The 26,661-nt window shown below is 34.0% G+C and overlaps 1 protein-coding gene across 4 annotated transcripts in view; it reads right to left on the reverse strand.

Annotated features, from left to right (window-relative positions):
* Positions 1 to 609: 609 nt before the first annotated feature.
* LOC126866293 (matrix metalloproteinase-14) overlaps positions 610 to 26,661 on the reverse strand; it is a 39,187-nt gene continuing 13,135 nt past the window's right edge. The window contains exons 2-10 of one of the 4 annotated variants that reach the window (XM_050619694.1): positions 19,256 to 19,379; positions 12,499 to 12,603; positions 8,416 to 8,567; positions 7,648 to 7,950; positions 7,125 to 7,290; positions 6,717 to 6,853; positions 6,239 to 6,559; positions 5,701 to 5,905; positions 610 to 1,275 (exon numbers count right to left, since the gene is read on the reverse strand). In XM_050619694.1, the coding sequence (XP_050475651.1) occupies positions 1,130 to 1,275; positions 5,701 to 5,905; positions 6,239 to 6,559; positions 6,717 to 6,853; positions 7,125 to 7,290; positions 7,648 to 7,950; positions 8,416 to 8,567; positions 12,499 to 12,603; positions 19,256 to 19,379 (1,659 nt within the window). In that variant the 3' untranslated portion in view covers positions 610 to 1,129. Of the gene's footprint in view, positions 1,671 to 5,700; positions 5,906 to 6,238; positions 6,560 to 6,716; positions 6,854 to 7,124; positions 7,291 to 7,647; positions 7,951 to 8,415; positions 8,568 to 12,498; positions 12,604 to 19,255; positions 19,380 to 26,661 lie in introns of all 4 variants that reach the window. The other 3 variants (XM_050619696.1, XM_050619695.1, XM_050619697.1) reach the window with 3 other exon arrangements.

Below are 26,661 nucleotides of genomic sequence, written 5' to 3' on the forward strand. Positions count from 1 at the left end.
TATGTAACTATCATCAACATTATTTATTATAGTCCTATTACATAATAAAACAAAATACAGAAAGTTGTTTAGAGAAAATCTGTTACATAAGTGAAAAAAAAGAAAATTATAGGGATTGCTGTTAATTAATCAACAATAGTAACAACAAATTAATAGAAACTTATAAAAGAAAGATGCAATTTACTATAATATTTTCAGAACATTTTAAGGCACTTGTACGGAAGATAAATATTTTTTTGATACAGTCATTTAACATGAGTACTATAGATGTTTTCATAGCTTTCTTATTACACTTATTAATACAGCAAGTTACAAAGTCATTATTTTAAGGTTTTTAGATGTTTTCAGAATTCTTTGTGTTGTTTCCTTACATTCTGAGAAGTATATATTTACATTCTTATAGGAAATAATGAAAACTCTATAATACTCATAATACTGTCAGTGAAGAAACCAATCGACTGCTATCTTTATTTGCTATTTGTCATGTTACAGCATATCTCAGTTCTTTTTTAAACCTATATGTACTGCATGGACGCGCAAAATAAGTGCCTTCAACATTAATGTTTATACAAATCACGATGTACGAATAAAGAATAAATAGGCAGTGTAAAAGGTTTGATGACATAATATTGCATGTGACTTAAAATATTATGTATAAACATATGTTACATGTTGTTTTGTGTATTTTACATATATATAGCATGTCTTGTAAGATGCGTCGAAACGATCGATTAACAAAGTGTAAAATCTTATCACATCTTATAAAACATGCTGCGCAGAATACTTATTATCTAGAGTGAAGCAAACTTTTTTTAAACAACTATTGTAGATGCGCAACGTTGCTTCAATTGGAATGATTGTTCCATGAGAGATTAAAATACATAGTAACGAACGGAATCTCGCTTCAACACGTTCGTTGACCTAAAATGATTATCACCCACGATTCATGAGCGCCGATTAGCACAATGCCATTTTTTTGGCACAGTTTCCATTTTTCGTGTACGACACACTTTGAGTCTCACTTTCCCCATTTTAATGGTCCGTGTGATTAATTAACTATACTGGACTTCCCATCGTTGATGATCCCATTGCTTTATATGATCTTCAACAAATAAATCGTCCCTATCTTTTACGTAGTGGCAACAATTTTAGCGAAGATCATGGTCATCAAACTGAACGGAAGATACCACGATATCGACGTTGCCGTGGAAACGTTTCCCGCCGCAGAGTCCGCATCCTGATTGGAAGACGTGACTAGCTGCTCGTCCGTTTCGCCTGTCGAATTTTATAAAAATCGTAGAAGAGGATCTAATGCAAGCTAAGAGAATCATCGCTGATCGGATGGTTCACCGCATCGAACACGTTTTGCGCAGCTTTTTTTATTCGAAACAACAGAAGTCGAACGTAGGCTACGTAATTGCAGGCTGTTGTTGTTGTTTGGAACTTATAATATAAGGCGGCAATCGGCAATTTTCGGAACGGCTGTCCCTGCGCCTGTCTCGCAATCCCGATTTTACGATATTTTTCCCTTGAAAATTTGTTGTCCCATTTTGTTGCCTTCTAACCCGAGTTTACGACTCAACGAGAGATTCCTCGAACGAACAAGTTTTCATTCTCGTCCGTTCACTTTTTTCCGAACCCGCGCGATTCGGAGTGCAGATTGTTGTCTTCTGGAAAAGCGAGTTTTTCTCGGGTTAATGGGACTGTGACTGCTCGTCACCGTGCGTAAAACGCAATCCCCGTATTCGTTCGCCTCGAAATTTTTCAGCATCATATGCTGTCGAATAGCCAATTTCGACAGTGCATTTTCTATTTAGTAAGTTATCCATACATGAGATCGTTCATTAAGTCTCAAGATTTTTGTGCTTTTGGAAATTTATCCTTTTAAAAATTTGTATTTGAAAATTGTGGTATACTATCATTCAGGATTAACATTGAGGGAATAAATTGTAATTTGCACTTTTTGTGTTAAACAAAAACTGTGCTTTAACAAAAATCGAAGGTGTTGGAGAAATTATTTAAAATGAAGAAACTCTGATAGCTGTAATAAATATAACTTAATTGAAAACAAATCTTGTAATGGAAAGCTACTCACTCTGCTAATTATAAATTTTGTAATATTTATTTTTACTTATACGAAGTAGTTATGCAATTTCCAAAAAAGGCAAATATAAATTTATCCAAAAAAGTTCATTAAAATTACTGATGTTATAACAGTATACATTTATTTTACGTTACAGAATATTTATAAATATAGTAATATTTATAAAAAGTGAACGACTCTATCCTTTCATGCACAAAAATCTTTACGAATTAAGATAAATTAATTTTAAATTAATATTTACTTCTAACATATATATATCTTCTTTGTTTCAATAATCTACTTTTTATATAGAATTTTAATCCTTCAAATTTCATTAAAAGAAGATAAGGAAATCTTACATTTCTTATTCTTAATCTTATCTTTTAGAAAAAAGTATACTATAAGAATAAACATTATAGAATGCAGAGCGTTAAATATAGCAACTTCCACATAGACTTTACCAAAAGAAATCAACCCGAAAATAAAAAATAAGGTTGGTGCAAAAAGGAAACGAGAATACAACATGCCCTATACCAAATGATTTCGTGTAAAACAAAATTATTAGAACTAAAAGCACAATACTCGTGCAGATACTTGTGTACGTGTATAAGAGATCAACAAAAGAACGTGCATGTGTGGTGTGTATCTGTGTGTAGAAATACGGAAACAATTTCAAAGGAAAAAAGAAAAAAGTATAGGAAATGGAAATAAGGATTCTTTGGCGGGAGGGTAGATTCATTTCTTAGTCACAGAGAGGGAAAGGAGGAGATACTGTCCTACGATAGATTAAGTTCCAAACAACGTAACCATCCTCCGTATAGTTTTATCATGCACTTGTTTGTTTTAAACGCTTACGCAGAGATTCGTGCTTTTATTATGCGTGCGTATTAACACACGTATATTCTTATGTGTTCGTGCTGTGATACATCCTTCGCGAAAAATTCGTGCATTATTATGATTGTATTATCATGCGACAAAGTGACTTAATTTCACAGGCCTGTCTACAGATGGAGCTCTTCACACTTTCTCTCACTTTGCGTTTAAAATTTCGCGCGTATACATTTCATGACAGCCATTATTATAGTAACAGAAATAAAACAGAAAGAGTGTTTTGGCGCCTAGAGTTGATGTTGACAGGCCTGATTTAAGAGTTCGGTGAGTACTATTTTATCCGTAAAATTGTTTAAAGCTGTTGAAAGCAACATTAATAAATCGTTTTGCATAGCTTTTCATGTGTCTAGAAGCAATTGAAAACGGCGTTACTTCTGTTTCAAATAGTAAAACTGCTAAAAATGTTAGTGAAACAAAAGATGTGCGTAGACAAAGTATTCAATGAAAAAGAGAATGGTGTGAGTGTTAGGTAATATGATACACCAATTGATTCAAGTTTGAATTGGAATAAGAATGTACGAGATATAAAATAGGTAAAAGAAGAAGACATATAAAGAAAGAAGGTACTTGACTAAATAAGTAAAGTAGAATTAATATGCGGACAAATGCACTGACGTGAATAAGCAACAAAATAGTAATAGGAGAAAGAGAAATGTGACAAGTAGGGAAAGCTTAATATTGTAATATTTACTGTTTCCAGCAAACTGGGTCCGGTGACGGTGACAGACGATATTTCACGATATTTACTCCTTTTCCGGCATAAAGGTACTATTTTCTCTATTTCTTTTATTTGATGTTTTTAACGGGTATATAAAACCTCATTTTTATCCGCCTGGCTAGTAAATACTCTGGGCTTCGGAAAGCACGCGGATATAATTCACGAAATGATTTTCTTATATAACAATTTGTTTAAAGTTTGGGACTATAGGAAATGTATTCGTGCGTGGATAAAACTTTAGGATGACTTCCGGTATCTTAATGAAGTTTATTAATTATTGAATTACATTTTTATTTGTTTGTTGTTTATTTAGAGGAAGTAATATTTAATCAATGTTGTTGTTTTACTCTGATGTTTAATGTAAATTTTATCAGATTTAATAAAATGTAATTGAATCTCGCGGGAATTTAAATAACTGTCAATTGTAGGGTTAACCCACAGTTTATAGAAGTCATCCTAAGTTTAAAGGAGTGAAACTAAACGATAATTTTGCACAGTGATAGAAATAAAATAATTTAATTTTTGACAATAAAAATTGAACTTCCTGATAATAAAAAGATGTTTGTCATAACAAAAACTGATTTTTTTTTTAAATTTAGGATCTACAGTATTTTATTACATTTTGGAAATAAATTTTATTAGATTTGTGTTTTATAATTACTTTTTAATGAAATTACTGTTGCATTAATATTTATAAAAATCTTAAAGTAGCAATGTATATATTTCGTTATTGTTAAAACAATAACTAAAAAATGCTGGTATTTCTATCAGTGTGTAAATATGATTTAATGAAAAGTTAGTAAAAATGAATAATTTACGATGTATTAAAGCGATCTTACTTTTATTTGTTAGCAGATTAATCATATGTTGTATGTACCATGATGTCGCAGATCCAATGATATTTGGTTATACCAACTTGGATTATTACTCGATTTTAATGTTAGTACTACCACCATGAAATACCCAAATTAAAATGACCACCATATTCTTAAATATCATATTCATCGAAGAAGTTTGTGCAAATTTATGAACGTCGAAATATTCGTGTTCGCTTTTATCTATGTATCTATCGCTTATAATTTACATTTTAACCAATTGTCGTAATATTTATGGATAAGATCTGTGTATTTGAATTATAATTTGCGAATAAAATGAAAGAATAAGTAACGAGTGTGACTTTAAATTGTAAGGCTATGGATTGAAACATAAGTTGTGAAATATTCTATGGTATGTTATATTATATTTTGATCTCTTGAATGGTGGAAGACCTCTATAAAAACTCAGCTGTTGAATAATGATTTATGTTATACTTTCGATAAAATATTTTTTCATTTTGAATTGTGAAACTGTGTTCGTTATACTTTATTGTATGCACAAATTTCTTCGATGATTAGAAGCCCTAAGTATGTAATAGCCAGGTGTTCGAGACACCAAACGCTGTATCCTCGTCTTTTCTGCTTTTATGTATTCACAGTTTAATTATCACAGCTTTAAGTCCATATATGGCAGTGATATAAGTTCGAAGTTTCAACTATCCACATCATAAATCTATTCATATCATCAACTATTTATAATTAAATATAAATAATTTTGGAAAAATATCAAACTATGATAACTGTAAATTGGATACAACAAACGAAATATATTTACATTTTAATCTATTGAGAATATGTATAATAATATTTGAAACTTTTTTCAAATAACTATAATTTGAATTTTAATTTGGAAAGAAACTTTAAATAAAGAGATAACATAAAAAATATAGCGATAATTTAATAATAATTAAGTAATATATTAGATATAATAATAGCAAAATTTAAATGTACCAATCTGATCTATTGTTCAAAATTTTCTTTCTACAAATAAATAAGAGTTTATTATAATGTTTAAATTTCTACGTATATACATTTTCACATAAAATAGTACCCTGATTATAATGAAGTGGATACTGTGAAACTTCTCTATGACGAGGTAAGAATCTGGTTTGACTCGAATGAAGCTTTAGTACCTGCATCTAAAATGATGTCTCCGACCTCATCGTCGTCACTATCATGGTCACCATCATCGGGCGTGAGGATGCCAGCATGCGGAAATATATCTTCGGGATTTTCGTGAAGCCATTGGACATTACCTAACGTTCCCTTGTTGGCTGATCTGCACCCGAACCACCAATACGCCGTCGCTCTAGGGAATGCTGGATCAGCAACATCCACCTACACAACGTTTAACATAGCTTAATCAAAGGTATTGTACTTCTTTCGTTTTCAATTACTTATTTTATTTATATGGAATATTTTCTGCAACGTAGATCACGTGAGAAGTTTCTGAATAGAGAGGAAATATTTGAATATAAAGTTATGGAAATATGATTTCTATGATTTCAGAACATTAAGTCGAAGACTATTGTACATTCACAATCTATTGGCGACTTGAATTAATTTTCATGGTTCGAAACTAAAGATTTCAATAAAGAAATCATGCAGTCTTTGATATTGATGTTCCGTAAAAATTGTACAAAAATTAGTATGCTGTTTTTAAGTACTTACGGAGAAGGTTCTGTCATTGAATCGATAATAAGCATCTCCCTTGAAGAAATACGTGTAACCACGATAAACGATCGAGGCATCAAGATTATTTGGGATACCTTCCCAGTTTGAGATCAATTTTGGATAGGTGTTCTTCACGGGTGGTTTTTGAGCAGGGTCAAATCTCCAGAATTTGGCGCCCTTGTAGAAGTAAATCTTGCCGTTTCCGGTCCAAACAGTCACAGTGTCGATATTATCTGGAATTCCTGTAAAACCTTCGCTGATTTCCTTCGGGTAATCTCCGTCCATTCTCTTGCCTACGTATCTCCAATATTTCGAGCCCTGCACCAACATAATTTATTTTTATCCCTACGATTCATTTATGGATTATTCCTTCCATATTTATTCATTTATATTCTTATTTTATTTTTATCCTGATGTGATCTTGAAACATATCTGTATCACTGTATGTATAATTTAGATGGTTAGGTTCTTGTACCTTGAAGAAATAAGTTTTTCCATTTTTGTATGTAAATGCAGCGTCTATGTTTCCTGGTAGTCCTTTCCATGAGTGTGAAATGAGCTTAGGATAGCCGACTGCTACACCATCCGCGGTTAATCTCCAGTAACGATCACCTGTAATTCAGATTATTATTTAGAGTGACAAAGCATCAAAAACTGGAACTTAAAAATTAGTCTTATTGCTATATAGATCTGTCTCTCTCTCTCTCTTTCTCTTTCGTTTTTCTATATTCCTTCTCTTTGAAACAATTTCTAATTTACTTATGTTTTTCTAAGTCTTTAAGATTGTTTCTAAAAATGAGACATGATATATCGTCATCGTTCTTTTGTCCTCCTTTGTATAGTTATCCTTTTTTTTTTAGCAATAATTCGAATGAATACGTACCCTTGAACGCATACATATGCCCCTCTGCAGAATTGAACATAGTGTCGACTTTTGGATCCGTGCAGAGCTCGGAGTCTTCTTCGCTGGGCGGTGACGCAGTAGTGGTTCCATATCTCGGTCCAGTTGGAACGCCGCCACTATTTGCCGATTTTTTTCCATACAAAGCCTAAAGCAAAGTCATAAACACCACTATCATTCATTTCTGGTTCCAAAATTTTCTTCATCGAGTTTTTTTTACAATGGCGAGCGCAGAAATAGAGGAAACCTTTATACCAAATTCAGTTTAATTTAGCTTGTAATCATTACTCGAAATAGGAATTTGGAATTTGAAAGTCATTCTATATTTATAGTGTTTTAAGGTACACGAGATGTGTTTTTAAATCCTATGTTATAGACAACAATATAGGATATTATATTACTGGAAAAAATAGAAATAAAACTTTTCATAATACAGTTAACCATTTCCTCGCAGCGAAAGCCATAAAAATTAGTCTTTGACTCAATCGACTGTTATGATATTTACCTGGATACCCTGAATATCATCGTCATCTAACTGGAAATAAGGTTGGTAGCCGCGATAGAAGGGTGCCATTAGAGCAGCCTTAACGTCGCTATGGCTCAATCCGAGGGAATGACCAAACTCGTGAGCGGCTACTTGGAAGAGATTCGTGCCACGGAAACTGTCGATGGTCCATTGCTCTGCATCATCAAAATGGGCATCACCACCGTATACGGGGAAATAAGCGTGAGCCAAAGTGCCACCAGGTCCGTCGAAAGGATCTCCATCTCCGTGTTCACCTTTCTCAAATCTAATCTCAATGTGGACCTACATAGATAGAATGTTTATAGTAAATGGACTATTTTGATCTTTCTTGATGAGTTATAATTTCAGTTTAGAAACAAAATTAGTTTCATTAGAAACGAAACAGGTTTGGTCATGAGTTCTTCTAGAGTAGAAACGTAAGTGGATTGGAGCTTATTGGAGTAGATTAACGTTGTTAGAAATATGAAAGCTGAGATGTATAAGCAAAAGATAATTTCAAATTAATCCTCAATTTAATTTAAGCGTATCTTTAATGGCAGATGTTATACCATTATATTTTAACGTATGGCTATATTTTATGGCGTTGGCCAAGTTGCAGTGACGTTGAAATGTTACGAATGAAATCACAGATGACTCCATGAAAAACAAGCAACTTAGTTAAAAATATACCAAAGCGCTATTCTTTGTTCCTTCTTGTTTCCCTTACTCACGATCGTGAGGAACCTTTGTAAATATTATTCGACTCACCTGGCCCGACTTTTTTTGGATGAAAACGAGATCTGTATATTCAGACCATACTTTGAACGCCTTGTTCAGCTCGTCGTCGACTTTGTGCTGTGGCAAATTTCGCGGATACTTGCTGATCTTGTACGTCAGTTTCTTCACACGCCATCTTGAGCCTGTAACAAAGGAAGCAATAGTGACGATGCATTAAGGAATTCGAAAAATATTTGTCTTGTTATCAATGTGCAATTCAATAGCATCCTTCTACTTTTTTCTTAATCCTTACATTTTTCTGCTTTTCTTTTTCGAACTCTTGTCATCTGTATTTTTTGAATTATCACAATCAAAATAATATCATTACTGTTAAGTTATACGTTATTAATGTTAACAAATTCTCTATTTGACCTAGAATTGTAAAATTGTAGAAGAAAAGATTTCTACTATTCACTAACATTGTTAGTTGGTAAATTATTATGCAAAAGTGCTTCGATATCGGATTATTATCCTTTTTAATTGACTTTTTATAGTCGTATTAGTCGTTACAGTGAGAAAATTGTTAGCGATTCGGTTAAAATCGTAGACTTAGTTTTATAATGTTTAGAGATGTCTCGAGATTTTTTGAAAATCGACTTGCTATGAAACACATGAGACATTCCATCAGCGGATTTATGATGACCTTCGATCATTTTAATTTTCGAGCATCATCTTGGCAAGTCTATAACTTCTTTTTATGTAACGATTGCTTCTATGTGTGGCAATCATTGTACTACCGTCTTATTTATTCCTTGTGCAACGATTTATTTTTAAACATAAGCATCCGCCACGAACGCATAGGGTTTTAGCACGATGATACTGAATTCCCGAAAAGCTTCCGCGTTTTTATTCGTTTTCGGCATATCTAATCTACTGTGCGAATCATCAAAACGTCGTTTCACAGTCCATTCGTTAGTAATCCAGCATTTTTCCTACCAAGTAAGCTGATTCACCCCTTAATCATCGTAATGTGTCTCAAAAACCAAAACATTCACCAAAGGAGAGGAACTTTGTACTTACTTACTCTATTTCCAGAGTCAGAAATATACTCGTTGCGAGAATAACTAATGCACTCGCGATTATTAAGAGAAGCTTATTATCGAACAGATCGCCTCGTCATCGCACTACCAATCTGTTATTTTCTACAAACGACGGATCCAACATCAAGGTTCTATGGACCAAGGTCAAATAGCGACATCTCCGTGATTAAAGAGCAAAACTCATCGAAGCTTACATCCTTCGTCATTTATATCTTTTTTCTTTCTTTTATAACCTGTTCGTTCACCGAAACGAGTTTCTCTGATAATAACGTTCATAAATATTCCCATTTTGAAGTACAGTAGAATCTCGTGTATTTAGCCAGACCGAGGGACAAAATAAATTCAAACAGACTGGCATGGCAATGAGTAGTTTCGATAACAGAAGTTTGCTAGCTTCCAATTTTTGTTTTTTTATTCATTCGGATAATAGCAGCTGACGTTTGTAAAAATAAAGTCGAACGGTTGTTTCCACGTTACGTTTAATCGGACCTTGTTTAACGCATAGAATTCATTTTCAGTGCAAACTGATGATCACATACGAAGGCTACGAGTGAATAACTGCTCATAGCAGTTTTAAAATTTAGGATTGTTATAAAAATTCTACCGTTACAGAGTACATTTTTCTACTCTCTTAACATACCAGAAATATCATTGCTTCCACCAGAATGTTCAAAAGTTGTTTATCTCAACAGTTATATTTCTGGCTAAGATTCTACAGAGTAAAACAAAAATCAACAAAAATGTACTTATGTTTTTTTCCTGTGATTAAATTGATTTCAAATATCGATACACATATATACTCATCACTGTGGGTACTTCATTACAGTGTTGATGAAGTTTGAGAATGGGTTGTACAACGTCTACGACAGAGGACATAAAAGTTTTCTTCAAAAGATTGATTTTCAAATATTTTCGTACATCTGAAACTGAACATTAATTTGTATAAACACAGCGCAAGTATAGTCGAGGTTCCACTGTACTCGAGTATTCGGGTCGAATAGAATTGTTGATCCATATCGATCGCGATCACAGCTAGTGGGTCAAAACTAGGGAACCTGTTATGCGATTGAATTCCATAGGATGCACGCATCGGTGATCTTGTCGCCCGTGAGTTCACTGAAACGAGAAACGTTCGCGCGAGGTTCAAAGTCACGGTTAGAATCGATCGAGTCTCAATGATTTCCCAAGCGAATTATACTTCTACAGGTGATGTGTCGGCATGATTGGACGAGCGAAACGGTGAATCAAGCGCCGGTCACTTTCTTCCGAGAAGAATCGGTCAATGAAAAGGCAACGGAATGCCTTATGGGTTGCAGTTAATTAGATATGTAGCTGGAGTCATGGTTTATGGGAAGGTTCACGCGAAGTCTGTGATCAGTGGTAGTTGGCGTGACTCGTGGTCAAAGGACAATTAGCATGACTTGGTGATAAATAGACTTAATAGACTGCGGATTTTTATGCGTCCGTGGGGGATTTAAAAGTGCGAAAGTGCATAGAAAACGCGTAACACGCAGCGATATATAAAATTTCCAAAGTAGAAGACTCCTTATGGTATTACGTAATCACTTCCTAATAAAAATATGAATTTATATAAAAATCCGTCGTTTAGCTGCACAGCCCAAGGCTGTGTGTGTGTTTCCTTGTGTGAAAATTGTGTTATTTTAACTCGCTATTTTAGAATGGAACGAGGGTACATAATAGTAATCTTATAATAATATGCAATTCTATTGTGTGGTAATTTAATCATTCCAGCATCACATGCATAATAACGTTTTGAATTTTCAGAATTCATCTTCATTACTATTTTCCTTGTGGAGGGTTTTTTTTTTTTTTTTTAAATTGGACATTAAAATTGTTCTAATTATCGGAGAATTCACAGGATATTATAATACTTTGGCCAGTGATTTGGTTTTCCTTGAAAACTCGACGAGGTTGCCTATCTTAATTTATTTATCTTACTGAAATTTTGTCTAGCTGTTGTATTTCATTTTGAGGAGATTAACTAAATAATATGCGAATAATTGGTAAAAGAAAGAAGGTAAGATGTAAACATAATACTAGATATGAAAACGATTATAAGAATTTTCTCTTAAAAGATTGAATGACATCTTTCTGATGCAATTTCTGATTATAGTGATCTCGTTTTTAATAGTAAACTCTCGGACGTATAGCCTCCTCGGAAATGCATCTGGAACAATTTTGGTGTTTAAAAAATGCATTCGGAGCGCTCAACAAATAGCTGCTACACAGGCGCGTATAACCTGTTTAGGGTGAGTGATTTTACATTGAGGATAATGAGGCAGGAAGTTAAAAGTAAGACCAAATCACGAACAGATTCCGTCACTTGAATAATCGTTCAAATTTCTGTCAACTTTCAGTATTTGCAGTATTTCAGTATTTCTTTATAATCTTTTTCCCATAGAAATTAATTGCTTAAATCATTCTCAGAATTTCAGTATTATTTTTTCTGTAATAAATTTTAAATGTAAAAAAGTGCAATAACATATAAATATTAATAAACATATTCCACAAGAATATAATGTTCTGTTTTGAATGTTTAATGTATTTTGAATTGTTCTAAATTTTGACATTTAACTTTGAAAGATGTTCTTGATAAATTAGATCCAACAATTACTGTTATTCAATTTTGATACTAATTTTACTATTAAAATATTGATGGTATTTTATTTTAACGATATCAGATACAACATGATAAGTCCTATGTAATTTTGTTACAACATCAATTGATTAGATAATCAAGAAATCAATCCAACGTTATGTCACAAACTCTGTTGAAAATATTCTAGTGGACTTTGATTTTGATTAAACAGAGTGATTTTCGTGAAAGAGAAACACGTGTTTATGTTCCACTTTCTTTTTTCATCAAATTAAAATTAATTATTTACACTGAATGTTTTGTACTTGTTTTCTTCTTATAACAGTGAAAGTACTAATTAAATGGATGATAAGAGTTTACAGTGTGACAATACTTGTTTTATCTTAAAATTAGAGTGCTATTTTTAACTTTATTTACCTTGAAGAGCGTATCGCTTCGATCTTCCAAAGCCAGGACCAACTTTGTCTTTAACGCCACACCTCGGTAATGCCATTAGCTTAAATGTTTCATCGTCGAAGTCACCTGAAAAAACCGATTTTTTTTTTTATTAATAATTGCAAGTTCGATAAAAGAGGAATTAGTTACTCTTCTGTCGTACGAAATATCAAGTATCTTCTTACGATTACTTAAATTTTTCCACTTTTGAGACAGATATAAGTACTAATTTCACTGTGATAATCAGATACTCTTCCATCTGAAACCATAACTTTATTATATGGTTATAATATTTAATTTAATTCTACTTAGAAATCAGTTTCGATCTTCGAAATTCTCTCAGATCTCGATATTTTCAAGGAAAACGACATTTTGCCATATATCAAACACACTTCCATTATTTGTTTCGCATCAAGGCTGCGTCGAATGTAGGTTCAGTACAGATCGTAGGATTCGTAGCTACATATATCGATCGCCCGACCATGCACGTTCCGTGCTACCTATTTACGATCATTCGTTCGTATGTATGTGTTTTCTTGTATCATGGTGCATATGCATCAACGTGACGTAAACGCATATATGCATAGTACAGAGAGCATGCGAGGACGTTAAGCTACTCGTACGTTTCGAGCAAATCCGAAATAAACCTTAATCGGATCATGCTGTTCGATCGAATCGATTAATCAATTACACTATTAATTGTTGTAATATATGGAATATCTGATTTCATTCTATCAATCTATTTGTTAATATCTCTATTTTTCCATAGCTATGATATATGTAAACTGGACATAAATAAATAAAACTGAACATTTTTTATTTTATTTTTGTTTGTACATAATCTTAATTTTGTAATATAAATATTGTAATTATTATAACGTAATATTTAATATCGCAATATAAATTCGTTCCATTTTTATATTTGTCACATAAGTGGAGAACAATGTTACAATCCTAATATCTCTATAAACGTATCAGTTTTTTTAGAATTTAGCGAAGCACGAATCATCAAAAATCAAACGTTTTATACGGCGGAATTTAATACATAGCAACAGGGACTATATCAAATTCGAATAGTTAATATTCCTGACTCTAATCATGCTTAACAGATTACTTGTTTAATCAGGTTTGAAAACGCGATTCGATCAAGTGTGCAACGAGCTTTAGCTATCTCGTGTCACGTGCAAACAAGTCTCTACTTTGCATTGGGCACGCGACTGCAGGTTGTATGTACGTTTATTAATACTTCTCTGCGTGGAAATCGTGGTGTATTAACTGGAAGATCGTGCAAATCGATGTGAATACAGTTACGAACGATCGAGTTGTTTATTTTGGTGTAAACGTGTCGAAGGAAGATCGAAGATGTATCATTGGAACATTCTTCTTATTTTATCCAATATACTCTTCATTTTGTTTTCTTCTCAATTTGGAGTCCTGCTTCTGATGATTTAAGATTGGATTACTTTGTTCGTTCCATTAGAAAATTATCAAAATATTTACGATAAGATTTTTGCAATAAATATATTGCAATTTCTCTGTAAATTTTCTAATTCGTTCCACGCTTTATCAATGCCATTATCATTCATTAGAATAATAATAGAACTAGTACAAATAATTCATTCAGATTTGAAGAAGATAGAATAGAATACATATATATGATTTATATGATGTCAACAAAAATTACAACAATCTAAAATTTATTTCCAAATATATCGTCCCATTAATCTTAAAACATTGATTGAGATAACCGACGACGAAAGAAAGATCGATTAAACAAGACAAATTGCTTTCGTCAAACACATCTCCAATTATCAACAAGCAAGAAAACTCGCGTTTCTAAAATTTTCTCTTTTCTTCACGACGTTTCGGTCTAATCGTTAATGGAGAGTACGTTTCTTTCCTGAGTCGTGTAAGAACACGAAAACACGCGATTACGTCGAACGCAAATCGATTTCACGCGAATTTTCTCGCTTCTATTGGACGACTTCTTACGAAATGTATTTAGCACTCGCTTCTTCCTTTTTCTAGCGTATTTATTACGTGTGCAGGATTTAATTTGCCGCGACTAACAAAGGGACAAGGTTGGCAATATCCAGCGAATATTTAGCAAGTAGGAAGTTCTGGATTCGTTGAACGCGTGCCAGAAGATTGCTGTCAATAAACACTGTTTCATCCCGCATAATACTCCCATTGGTAGCGTACAATTTAACAGTTAGATCATTCTTCCGTTCACCTTCGTGCTTTACTTTGTATCCATCGAATGGATATTTCCAATGCTTGGCTTGGTTAAAAGCGACCATTTCATTCTTTCCTATTTTCCAAGACATTCTCCTTTAATGAGAAAAAAATTCATTTTAGTGTTTTATTCGATTTAATTTCCTATCAAGAATCAAATCGTACGCGTAATTGCAAAAGCGAAGAAAATACAATAAAAGATAGTGAAAATTAATTAGTACGTATTTTGTTCTTTCTCTTTTTTTCATTTGATTGAATTTCATTTCGATTTATTATCGACAGCTCATTGATATTTTACCTGCGCTATTTTTATTATCTCTTGACGTGTTTCTTTATGTAAACGTCAATGATTAGTTCATCGATGTTGACGTTATAAAATCACGATTTTCTAGTTACATATACGATTTCTTTTTAAATCTTGCTTTTTCTTGTTCCTGTTTCACAATAGAAACTTCTGTCGTTCTTATTGTTCAATCTAATTCATACGATTCGTTTTAAATCGAATCGATGCAATATCACGGGTACTTGAGCTAAGTGAAATCCTTTCTCTGTGAAATATGACGTGACTTTTACCTGGATTTCGTAATAATCGATGAATTCGGTCACTTTTGCGTCACAAATTGCTCGTTCTGGTCAGAGATTCCATTATCTGATAAAAACTTTAGCAATCCTTGCTTGGGCAATTCGTCGAAAGAAGTGTTTTCCGTCTTCTCTGTCGCAGGAAATCATTTGAAAAACGTATTTACATTGCGATCGTGATTATAAAATCTTTTGTTATTGCGATATAATGTTAAATTGGCTGCAACTTCAAATATTTCACAGCACTCTGCTTTTATCTTTAGTGTCTCATTGTTCTGTGTCCGTTTTAATTACATTCATTATTTTAATTGCACTTGATTCAAGAATTTTAATGATGTTTAACAACACATCATGTAATGGTTAATATTATAGGCTACTTCAAAATGTAATCGGTTTACGTGCGTGTTGGTCGTAAAAAACGAAAAGATGACTGGTGTCTGAAAAGCATGCACGTATTTGTAAGAGGTGTTAATCAGAAGAATGTTTTTAAGTCAATTGTAATTGTAACGACCGTAAGCGCAGCTGATTTTTATGCAAATCGATAAATTGTCTTTTATACAACGTGGTAAATATAGCAGGATATACATAGGACGTTGCTTTGAATTTTATTCGATCGAGAAGTAACTCAATTTTGTTAGAAAATATATATCGATATACGATAGATTTGATAGGAGAGATACTACTTTTTTAATGATCGAGAAACAGATATTGTTATCAAATAGTAATTTGATTCGGTATAATATCGTACCAGATATTATGTATTAAAATCATTAAATTTGATCCAACAAAAATCGATTCAAATCAGAGAACGGGGTTTAATGTCGAAGAATTAAAATCGCGATTATTGACTTCTAATCGTAATTAATATCAGAAAAAGGCCGGATGACATGGTCGCAGTCACATCATGTGAGTCACTTTTTAAGCGCCATTAAATGAATCTGTTGCATTTCTCCGAACTCTGAGTCACACCGTTCAGCATCATCATCGATTATCTACAAGGAATCATCCCGTGACTTTACAACGCAAACTACTTACTTCCGATTCCTATACGAGCTTTTATAAAATTTTAAACGTTCCAACACTCGCGTAAAAGATATATTTTTACATTTATTGCGCGTATAGTCGATCGATGTACTTATCAAAATGATACCATCAATGAAGTTTGTATAAATAATGGAAAATTTTCCTCTTCAATTTTTCCATAATTTTTTTTTGGAATATACACATGTCCTGTCGCAATTATTAAAATCGCTCTGTACAATGTAACTTCCTTGTCAGTCGAATATTTATCCTAGTCGCAATAATCAGCTATCACAAAATTCTTGTCCTATCAGTCTCTAGAAATCATCTATCTCAGATAACGATTTATCAGCGACGCACTCTCGCTTTTCTCGCGTTTACCCAGGCCAGCCATTGAAATTTTACCGGAAGCAGTAATTTGTTTTCCTCGTCGTCGCGTTATTTGCCGACCAACGTTCTGTTAAGGCTCGAGCCTTGACAGTGATTGGTTCGAATTCGTTCGTTTTAATAGCCGGTGCCCGTTGAATGATTCTCATCGTCTACGCATATTGTCTGATGTTTATTCGTTCATTTTTCTATAATTTCTGCTACAGGCGCGGTTTCTTCTTTTTTTTTTATTTTTTCTCTCTTTTACCAACATCGATTTTTGTCCGCAGGTTCGAATCGCGTGTTTTCAGAGAAGACGGATCGGCCAAAGTGGCGTCTGGTCTCTCAAGGTCTAGAAACGCTGAAAAATCCGCTCTTTATTCGGAGCCGGTCGAACAAGTACGTGGAGATGTAAGCGTACATTTTGTCCGCTTGTTGCGAACCGAGAATGAATCGGGACGATTCTTAGAATAACAGGATGTTTTTTACCACTAGGCTAAACCATAATTTAAAGATAATGGAAGATAGAGCAGCGCTTTATTAGAGAAGATTAAGTGCTTTCGAATAATGTATCGCGCGAGGTTTGATGAAAATTGACATTAATTTCGTTGAAAACACCTTTATGTTTTTAGCGATTGTAGAAAGATTGTATTTCTGTATTTTTGACGCGTTCACGTAGAATGATAAAGTTTGATAATAGAATTAAATCAAATGGCGAATTATAGAATTAAATATATAAAAACATTTTAGATTTAAATTGTTATGATATTGTATTTGCAAAATTCTCTGCACTATGTGGGTATCATTTGAAAATACTTTGTGTTCCAATTCTGAGTGTATGTAGGCTAATATGTGGGTAAATTGACGTATTATCGTTTTACGAAATTATCATAATTTCAATGCTAGCTGTAGATTGCTGTACGTAGCTAATATACATGCTTTTGTGTATTTTAAAGCAGTCTGTCACCTCTTTAAGATACGTAACTTCATGGCTGTAATATGTACTTGCAAGTACATTGTATTTATATTATTTTTGACTCTTTATAATAGAAAACATAATAAGTATAATTTTTAAGATACGGTAACGTATTTACAATTAGATCGATTAGAAATGTGACTGCGGTTGGACAAATAATACTAATCGACAATCATAGCTAGTCAGTTATACTTTTTGTTTGCTTTCTTTCAGTTTCGCTTCTGTCTCATAAGATCAGTTAGATTTCTTTCAAAGTTAAACCACGATTATAATATACAAAAAAATTATGATATGAAACGTAGAAAATATGCGATTTTTACTAATTTTTAATACACGTCTGTTACCTGAATACTGCAAACATTAATACAGTCACACGCACCTGCATTTTATTATCTGTACGAAGCCATGTCACTTTCTTGTGACGTCGCTTCTTATCTACGGCCTTAATTACTCCACGGCTGATAATTGAAAGTATTTTTTACTATTCAGCTCGCGGTAGAATAATAATTATTCGTGCGAACAAGTATGACGCGCGTGTCTTTTGACGTATAGGAAACTACTTTTTGGATCGAACTGTGAAATAATGCGTGGCGAGGCACACATCATTCGCATCTATTTCATTGCTTCTATCTAGCTAATTTACGGTTTGCTGCGAGGTTTTCTCTGAGTCAGAGCAAACAGTATAGTAATGTCAGAGGGACACCGAACAGATACCATCCACCGGTATGATTCATTCATTCGCGACAACTATTAAACTCAATTACGGTTTTAATATAGTACGATCGCAAGGACGTTTGTAAAAATTAATTGATAAGACTAAGACTGCTGCATTCGTACGATCAGAGTAGATCATTCGAGGTGTTTGGATAGAGGAAAGAAGCGCTTAGTGGAGTTTTGTCAGAATTTTGGGATACTCTGAATTTATCTCGAATTATTTGTAGACTTTTCACTTGGAATAGTTTTGCATTATTTTCTTCTTTTATTCCATTGGAATTTTTCTCGGATTATTCAATCGGAGTATTCTCGTCTCCATTATTTCCGTACAGCTGTATCGAATTATTTTTGGATTGTTTTGTTGCATTAATTTTGAATTATTCTTGAACTTTTCTGTCGGAATATTTTTGCATTCGTTCTTTAACATTCCGTCGGGATATTTATTCGATTATTCTTGTATTATTTCTTTCTGCAGTTTCATTGAATTATTTTTAGAATAGTTTACCGTAGAATTCTTTCATTATATTCCTTCTATTCCACCGAAGTATCCTTGGCTCATTCTATTTGACGATTCTTATACTTTTCTGTTCTTCCATTGAATTATTTTTAGACTATTAATCCGCTGTAGTCTTACATTAGTTTCCTATTATTCGCATTATTATCGCACTATTATTTTTAAACAGCTTCCTCGTTATTATACGACGGTCTGATGTCTTTCGTAAATTTTGACTGTACGTACCAGTAATTCTTATTGAAACTTTTTTCTAAGAGCAAAGATATCTATCTTTCCTTGATATTTTGTTACTACGTAAATAAATACCTTATAAACAATCGGAATACAAGACTCACCTGTAATATTTAATCCAGCAAAAGCTTGAAATTCCGAGATCGCTTTCGAGAGTGTATCCTGAGATATAATTCCACCACTTGTTGGATTGATAGGTTGTAAGTAGCCAAATTGAGACAGGTAGTTCTGCAACAGGTAAATAGATTCCATTCAATAGGTTTTCTTAAATAACGATTTAAAACACACACAGACACACATTCGTTTCATTGATACATGAAATTGTAATTTTCGATTTATATTACTGTTAATTCACATTCTGAAATTCACACCTAAATTAATTCACATCTGAGAAAATATAAGTTTCAAAAATTCAAGGATAATTTGATATTTCTACGATTATGCTGAAATTGGTACTTCATATGTAGCTTTTTAATAGAGTAAAAATAATAAGGCGATTCTTATTATCTCGTTTGATGACCGGACCGCTATATTTTGCACGTTGAAAAAATATAAATGGGACAGATGGTGATGTCGAGGGGATTGACCTGGCTGATGATTCCATTGCGGCATGATACAGTTATCTAGTCACGATGAATAAAAGGAATTAATATTCCGGCGAATAAAACGCCGCGCGTGTAAGTACGCGTTTCCGTTTTCCTTATCTCCTATTCCTGACTGAATCATCGCAAATTTTCTGGACGTAAAATTGTCTCTTATTCTTGACTGAATCGCAGCAAATTTTCATCAATCATTGATGCATAAGATCTGTTATCTTATGATTTCATCGACGATGAAGTTGCTCGTTGGTTCTCACAACAAATGGGTTCCTTGACTAAGAAATTGAGAATAAGATTCTGTAACATTTATCGTACATCGAGTAAAGGATTGAGAAACAAAAAGTGGATAGTTACTATCATTGGCTGTTATTTAGTATTTTATTTTTTGGAATGTCTCTTGAAAGATATTGTTCGAACGTTTTATAATTCTCTGTAATTTGTTTCCAGTCTCTTTCGTGATCGACAAATCAGAGAAATACCTTTAGGAATGTCCTAAAAGTATTAAAAGAATGGTCCAAAAGTACATATATTTTGTACTTTGATATATTGTAGTAAGACAGCGATAAAAGGAACAAACCTGTAATTCGATTTGTAAGAAGTAGTAAGAAATATAATCCACGTTAGCGGATAAACGTCTCTACCACGTAATAATTATCTTTTAATAAGCAAAAACTACAATGATTCAAGAAATTGCAAGCTACCGTATCGTTAAGAAGAAACTTTATTCGCCTGACATAAATTATCGAGAAATTCATTGTAAATAAGTCTCTCTCTACAACATCGGTATCTAATTTATTTATTAGGTACATACTATTTTACTTTTTCATTAAAATACACGTCTTACCGAGAAGTATAGTATATTAGAATCACTATCGTATCATTTAGCTCATCACAGAACAATAAATCGTTAAGTGACAATCATTACATGTAACATTCTAATGTCTGAAACACTTTAATAGTACAATTACGTGATAAATGTGGTATCGGTTGAAGTGGTTTTTAGAACCGCTCTATGGTCCTTTTCATTGTTAGCGAAATGACACGCCAATAAATCGTGAAACGAGCATTAAATCGTAACCGTAGCCTCGGTTGGCTCCTCGTAAACGCAAAGTTATGCCGTGACTCACAATACGGTAACGGATAAAAGAGATATTCATTCGAATAATCGATGTGCACACTCTGATCCAGAGAGAATTCTTGCTGCACTCGAACCTCTGTTGAGGATTCAGAATATGTACAGTTTGCATAAAAGGCGATGATTCATCGTCTAAACGAAATAACCTGTTCGTCTTTTTTAAATTCCAACTCGAGAATTTCGTTATTAATCCTTAATTAGAAATCTTTAATAGGCAGCCATAATTTCGAGAAGTAATTTTGGAAGTGAACTAATATTTTTCAAACCTTTTTAAATTAATTTTTATCAATTAATTAATTAATTTTAATTAATTTCGTTTAGCTGTATATACGTGTGTGGTTTTCTCGCTTTTTGTAAATTCGTTTAATAAGTAAGAACTACAACTGGATAATATTGCATTGGAATATTGTACCAAAATATCGGATTCGAACGATTCGTTCATCTATGACTCGTATCTGTGTATCGTAGTTAGGATAGAGTTGGTCAAGTAGTTCTTCGAATGGCTGCAGAAACTTAATGTAAAAATCGTATTATAAGGCTGGATGATTCCATCCTTCGAGTATTATTTTTAACCTAATGCATTCCACCCTAAATACGTAGGATTCGAGCAGGATTCCGCGAGACACGCGCTTCAAGTGTATCTCGAGCTCCAGAGGATGCTTATGTTAATCAATTCTGCTCGTATGGATTTAGGCTCGATATAACTTACGTACGTGAGATCGACGAAAATAAACATGACGATTTGCATAGAGAAAAACGTATGTCTTATATATAATCGCTCTTCTACCAGATCAATGATGTTATTATATCCTATAATTCATTATATCAACACGAAATATCAGGATGATCGATCAATAAATCCATTGACTCACAAGACAAACAAGGAAACTCACTCGATAATCTCCATTGTTACAGTTTGCACATCCAAGAGGCAGGAGACGCCTATGGGCAAAGACGCAACACTAGTCACCAAAAATTGTATCTCGGTAACGATCGAAATTCTTCCACAGGATAAACTTGTTTTCTCATAACGAAAACCCATGACGACGAGGTAAATTCCATGCCTATAAAGATTACCATCGCTCGTTTCCATTCAGTGTCAATGATTCAAACCTGGATCACGCTTCCGCGTCTTACGAATCTCGTAATAAACTCGACGCGAGCTGGTTCCAGGAACGGTGTGATTTTTATGAATGAACGTAAGCGGAGTAAGCGTAGTTGCGAGAGCGTGTGTGTCACGCGTGAATGGGCCACTCCTTCCGACGCCCTCGTAACACAATCGTATAGTATAGACACTTCTGCTCAGAAATATTCGAACACAACTATCTACGTATTGTACATGATTTTTGCCTTCAAAACGTACACGCGATATTATTTATGCAAATATCGAAGTTGCAAAGTTAAAGACGCGAGGAAATGTTTAACGTAAAATAACAAGACGTTCGATTCGACGAGGGAAATTAAATAAATGTTTTAGAAAAACACGTACATTCTTTTATAAAAAATACAGAAGGTCGGTCGGTTTTCAATTTTGAAAAACGTTTAAATTAAAGTTGGAATATTTATATATGGAGATATCGAGCTTCTTCACGACAAATCCTCTCTTAGTTTCAATGATAGCACGTTAAATACGCGAAAGATCACGCTGAAGATAAACTAACGAGCAAGAATTGTACTTATTGACATTTGAATATCTTTCTGCGAGTATCTGAATATCTTTGAACGGTAGTGTTCTTGTTGTAGACGCGTGTACGTGCCGAGAAGCTACCAATTCTGAATCATTCACGTCTCTCTTTTCCTCTTCTTTTTTCTTCGCGGATTTTGATCGTGACTCGAACACCAGGTAAAATCGTCGGTGGAATTCAAGGATTCGTATCGTCATTGAAGCGGCAAGTAATATTGCGTGGGCGGTGATAAAGACGATCGGTCTGGCGAATGATCGCGAACCCAGACACGTGTACGATTCAATGTGATCTAATTGATCTCGCGGAAGTTTAACATCGTGTCTCATGCTGGAACATTGGTTTTCTTAATGATGGAGATTCGTCGTTTTATCCATTCATTAACGTACGTCTGACGTATTTAGATTGAAAACGATTTTCGTAATTAACTGGAATATAATTGACTTTTTGTGAAGCAACTTGTAAGTAGAATGATCGTATATATTGAATTACATATTCCAGCAGAGAAAATTATAACCATGATCGAGTAAATTACAACTAGGCGTACACCTATTTTTCAGGTTGAAAATCTACCTCAACGAACAGCAGAATGTTTTGTGTAAGAAAATGATTTTCTACAGATTTTTACGGGTTTGTAATATAATTCTGCATTCTCCTATTGGTCTTTGTTGCTATTAGAGTTTGAGTTCGAAGCTTGTTAAATTAGTAATTGTTTTCTCCAACATCACAAGTAGGCAGAGATACCAAAAAGGAAAAAAATGTATATTTCGAGTTTTAAGTTGAGTTACTCAAGAGCAATTAATCACTGTTTGTTACATTCGACATCACAGATAATATAGATATTTATTATCGATGAAACATCCTATATAATAATAATAATTTTGCACAAGATAAAGATAAATTGACCACAATGTCCCTTTCTGTTTTATGACGAACAAATTCTTCAAGGCGACGTGACGAATCGTGGGTGTGTTTAATCGCATTAGTACTCAAGCATTCTATTGTATCGCCATAATTCTTCAATATCTCTTACGTACAAGATACGACATTACTTTAACTCATACGTAAATTAGCAACTTTAAAAATCGTACTAAAAATACTACATTTTTATGTCTTTCAAGAACACACACACACACACACAGAAAATAGCGTATTACAATTAACAATTTTTTCATAACAATGTCCTGTTCCTTTCACAAAGCATAACATCATTTAATTTACAACACTGAAACAACTCGTAAATAAACGTGCCGCGGCTTATCGCTCGCACCTCCGGCGACGAAAAGACACGAATTAGTTGCGAAGAAGATCGTAGATTAACGAAAAAAAAAAAAAAGAAAAAGATATACCGAAGACATTGTGGCGTAAATCACGATGACAGCATTGCAATTACATGTCACGTGCGATCATGTCCACGTGAAGCAAAATCGAAGGAAAAGAACGCGATTGCGCGATCTTCATGGTCGAAACGAGGAAGACGAGGAAGATTAAACATCGTCCAGTTGCCCGAGAACATTTTTTCCGTCTCACGTAGCTCGTTTCTAAGAATCTCTTTTTACTATTAGAGTCATTTGCTTCCTCTTGGTGTCGATAGGGTGGAATGCTTTAAGCGCGAGCAAAGATCGGGACAGAAGAAGTTTTCATACCTTTCAGCAACTGTAGAAGTGCGATCGATGTCTATTTGTCAAGGCTGTGGGGTCTCATCGACAAATAAAGCTTCGTAGAATTTTACCAACGCGCTAATTTTGACGAAATATTCTTCTCCTTCTTTAAGATTGAAAGTGCAAAGAAGAGAGAGAGAGAGAGAGAGAGAGAGAGAGAGAAGAAAATAGAGTTTTATAAGAAACACTATTATCAATCTTCAATACTTTTAAAAGTTTTCACTGGAACGGAAGGAAACTGAAAGTAGTTAAGACTAGAAAAATCATTAATAAGAAGGTCACTGTGGTGATCAATTCTCAGGTGTGAAATTAAATTTAATTTCCAACAATTTCTTATAGACGACACGTCATTTAGTATTTTGATAAAATATGAATTATCAATCCATGATAGTTTACTTGTGATTACTTCAAGGTAGTTACAGTACTTGTAATTACTTCAACCTATTTGCACCGTATTTTCACCGTAGTAGTTAAGGATTGAACTTAATTTTACAGAAGTTAATTTCATGCTTCTTCGAACTTATAAACGATACGAATTGCATAATATGTCTTTAAAAACGAACTTGCCGGTCCTTATCATACAAGTTATATAAAGTAAGCAATGATTTGAAATAACGTGAATCGTTAAACTGCGATATTTCCTTTTGGAATTTATTTCTATTTGACAATTTTTTGCTCGAAGAAAGCTTCGACAATTGCCGATTATAAGCCACGTGGAACGTAATCGTGACATTTTCCTCTGTGTTGATAGGCGATCCTTGCAAATCTGCAAATCAATAATCGTCGCCGTTGACGTAATTACCTGTGGCCGGCTATTCGGTCGAAGCACGAGACGTTTTATGCCCCAGCTACCTTGAGAAACGCGCAGAAAACACGATAATACAATTTCAAATTACAGACCACGCTGTTCTTAGTTTAACGAACAGCCTTGGCAATTTTTGACGTCGTCGATTTCGCTGCTTTTAGCTTCTTGTTCTTTCAATACTTTCTCGTAAATTCAATATGTGATAATAGCAGCATAAAAACTATATGTCTATATTGTATATATTGTGTGAAATAAAAGAGAGCCATTGTTCTATGAAAATTGTACAAAACGAGAATTATAATGTCGTATATGTGTGTTACTATTGCTAAAGATAGTTGTTATTACTTCGTTTAACATTCTACAGGTGCGTAACCCTGTCTGGTATACAACATTCCCATGGAAATTCGTTCTATTGAAAATAATATCCTTTACGTATCTTTTATACGTTCGTTTCGCCTCTCGGTTCTTAACTTAATTCTCAATTCGAGTAAACAAATTTTCTCGACTCAGTCCCACCTACTCCCAAAACAAGATAAAAGGAACAAGTCCAACGTTTGCTCCACATAAACCCAAACACACAAGATGATCGTCGTATCGCGTTCACCTGTCAAAAAGTTGACATTTTGATTGGTAAAGTTATCAGGTGTGACGTGTGCCCCGTTTCCATGACCCAATTTCAAACTAGCGTGGATTTCGTGCCTCCACACGACTCGTGTAACAATCGCTGTTTTCTCTTTCGTAATGATTCCATATCTATCCTGTCTATCTACCTTTAACATCGTCGTTATGCACGTGTCGCGGACGTAACGCATGGTAATAACGTCGCGCAAAATGGCGATAAGGAAACAGGTAGGACGATCGATTTTACCAGGCTGGACACATTCGGTTGAAATTTGTTGCCGGATGGGAGAGATCGATTTTTAAAGCGGAATTCCTGCGTAGGCAACTCGCTTGATAAATTTAACGACGGGGCTGCCTAGGAACGAACTGGGTAACTGGGTCGACCGATGTATCAACCACGCCGACCTTTCGGATCAGAAGATAGACACTAGACAAGCGTCTGAAAGGCCAAACGTGAATGTAAATCCGTGATTCTTGATCGTGAAAAACCCTGACTTTTAAGCATCTCCCCTAAAATCCTTCACGAAACGGATAGTAATCCAAGCAGAAAGGCGCAGATATTGCCGTGGATAGTGATTTTATCTTTTATATCCTTCCCATTCTTTTTAGCTGTCTTTCCTTTGGGCGCTTAACGGTTGGATAGATTCATCGAAGATTTCATTTTAGTAGAAGACGTCATCGTATCATCGTATCAAGATAATTAACCAGCTAGCTGTTTTGGACGAGTATACTCGTCATCGCTTACTTTTTGCGATACATTTTAGATACGCGTTTTTCAAACTGATCAAGGGAATTTTGTGTTAGGCGTTAAAGTAGACTGACAAAGGTCTGTGTTTTTACACGATGCCGCTTAAGGAAGGAAGTACATATTGCCGCGAACATTCGACTAATTCGCACTGTGATTACGAAAGAGAAATCCAAGAACGTGTTTAATATTTTTCTAGTCACGTTTAGTAATCTTCCTAATCGGCGTGCTTTTCTATATTATTACGCTATAAGCTTAAAAT

Source organism: Bombus huntii, chromosome 6 (genome assembly GCF_024542735.1).
Source record: "Bombus huntii isolate Logan2020A chromosome 6, iyBomHunt1.1, whole genome shotgun sequence".
Taxonomy (NCBI): Eukaryota; Metazoa; Arthropoda; class Insecta; order Hymenoptera; family Apidae; genus Bombus; species Bombus huntii.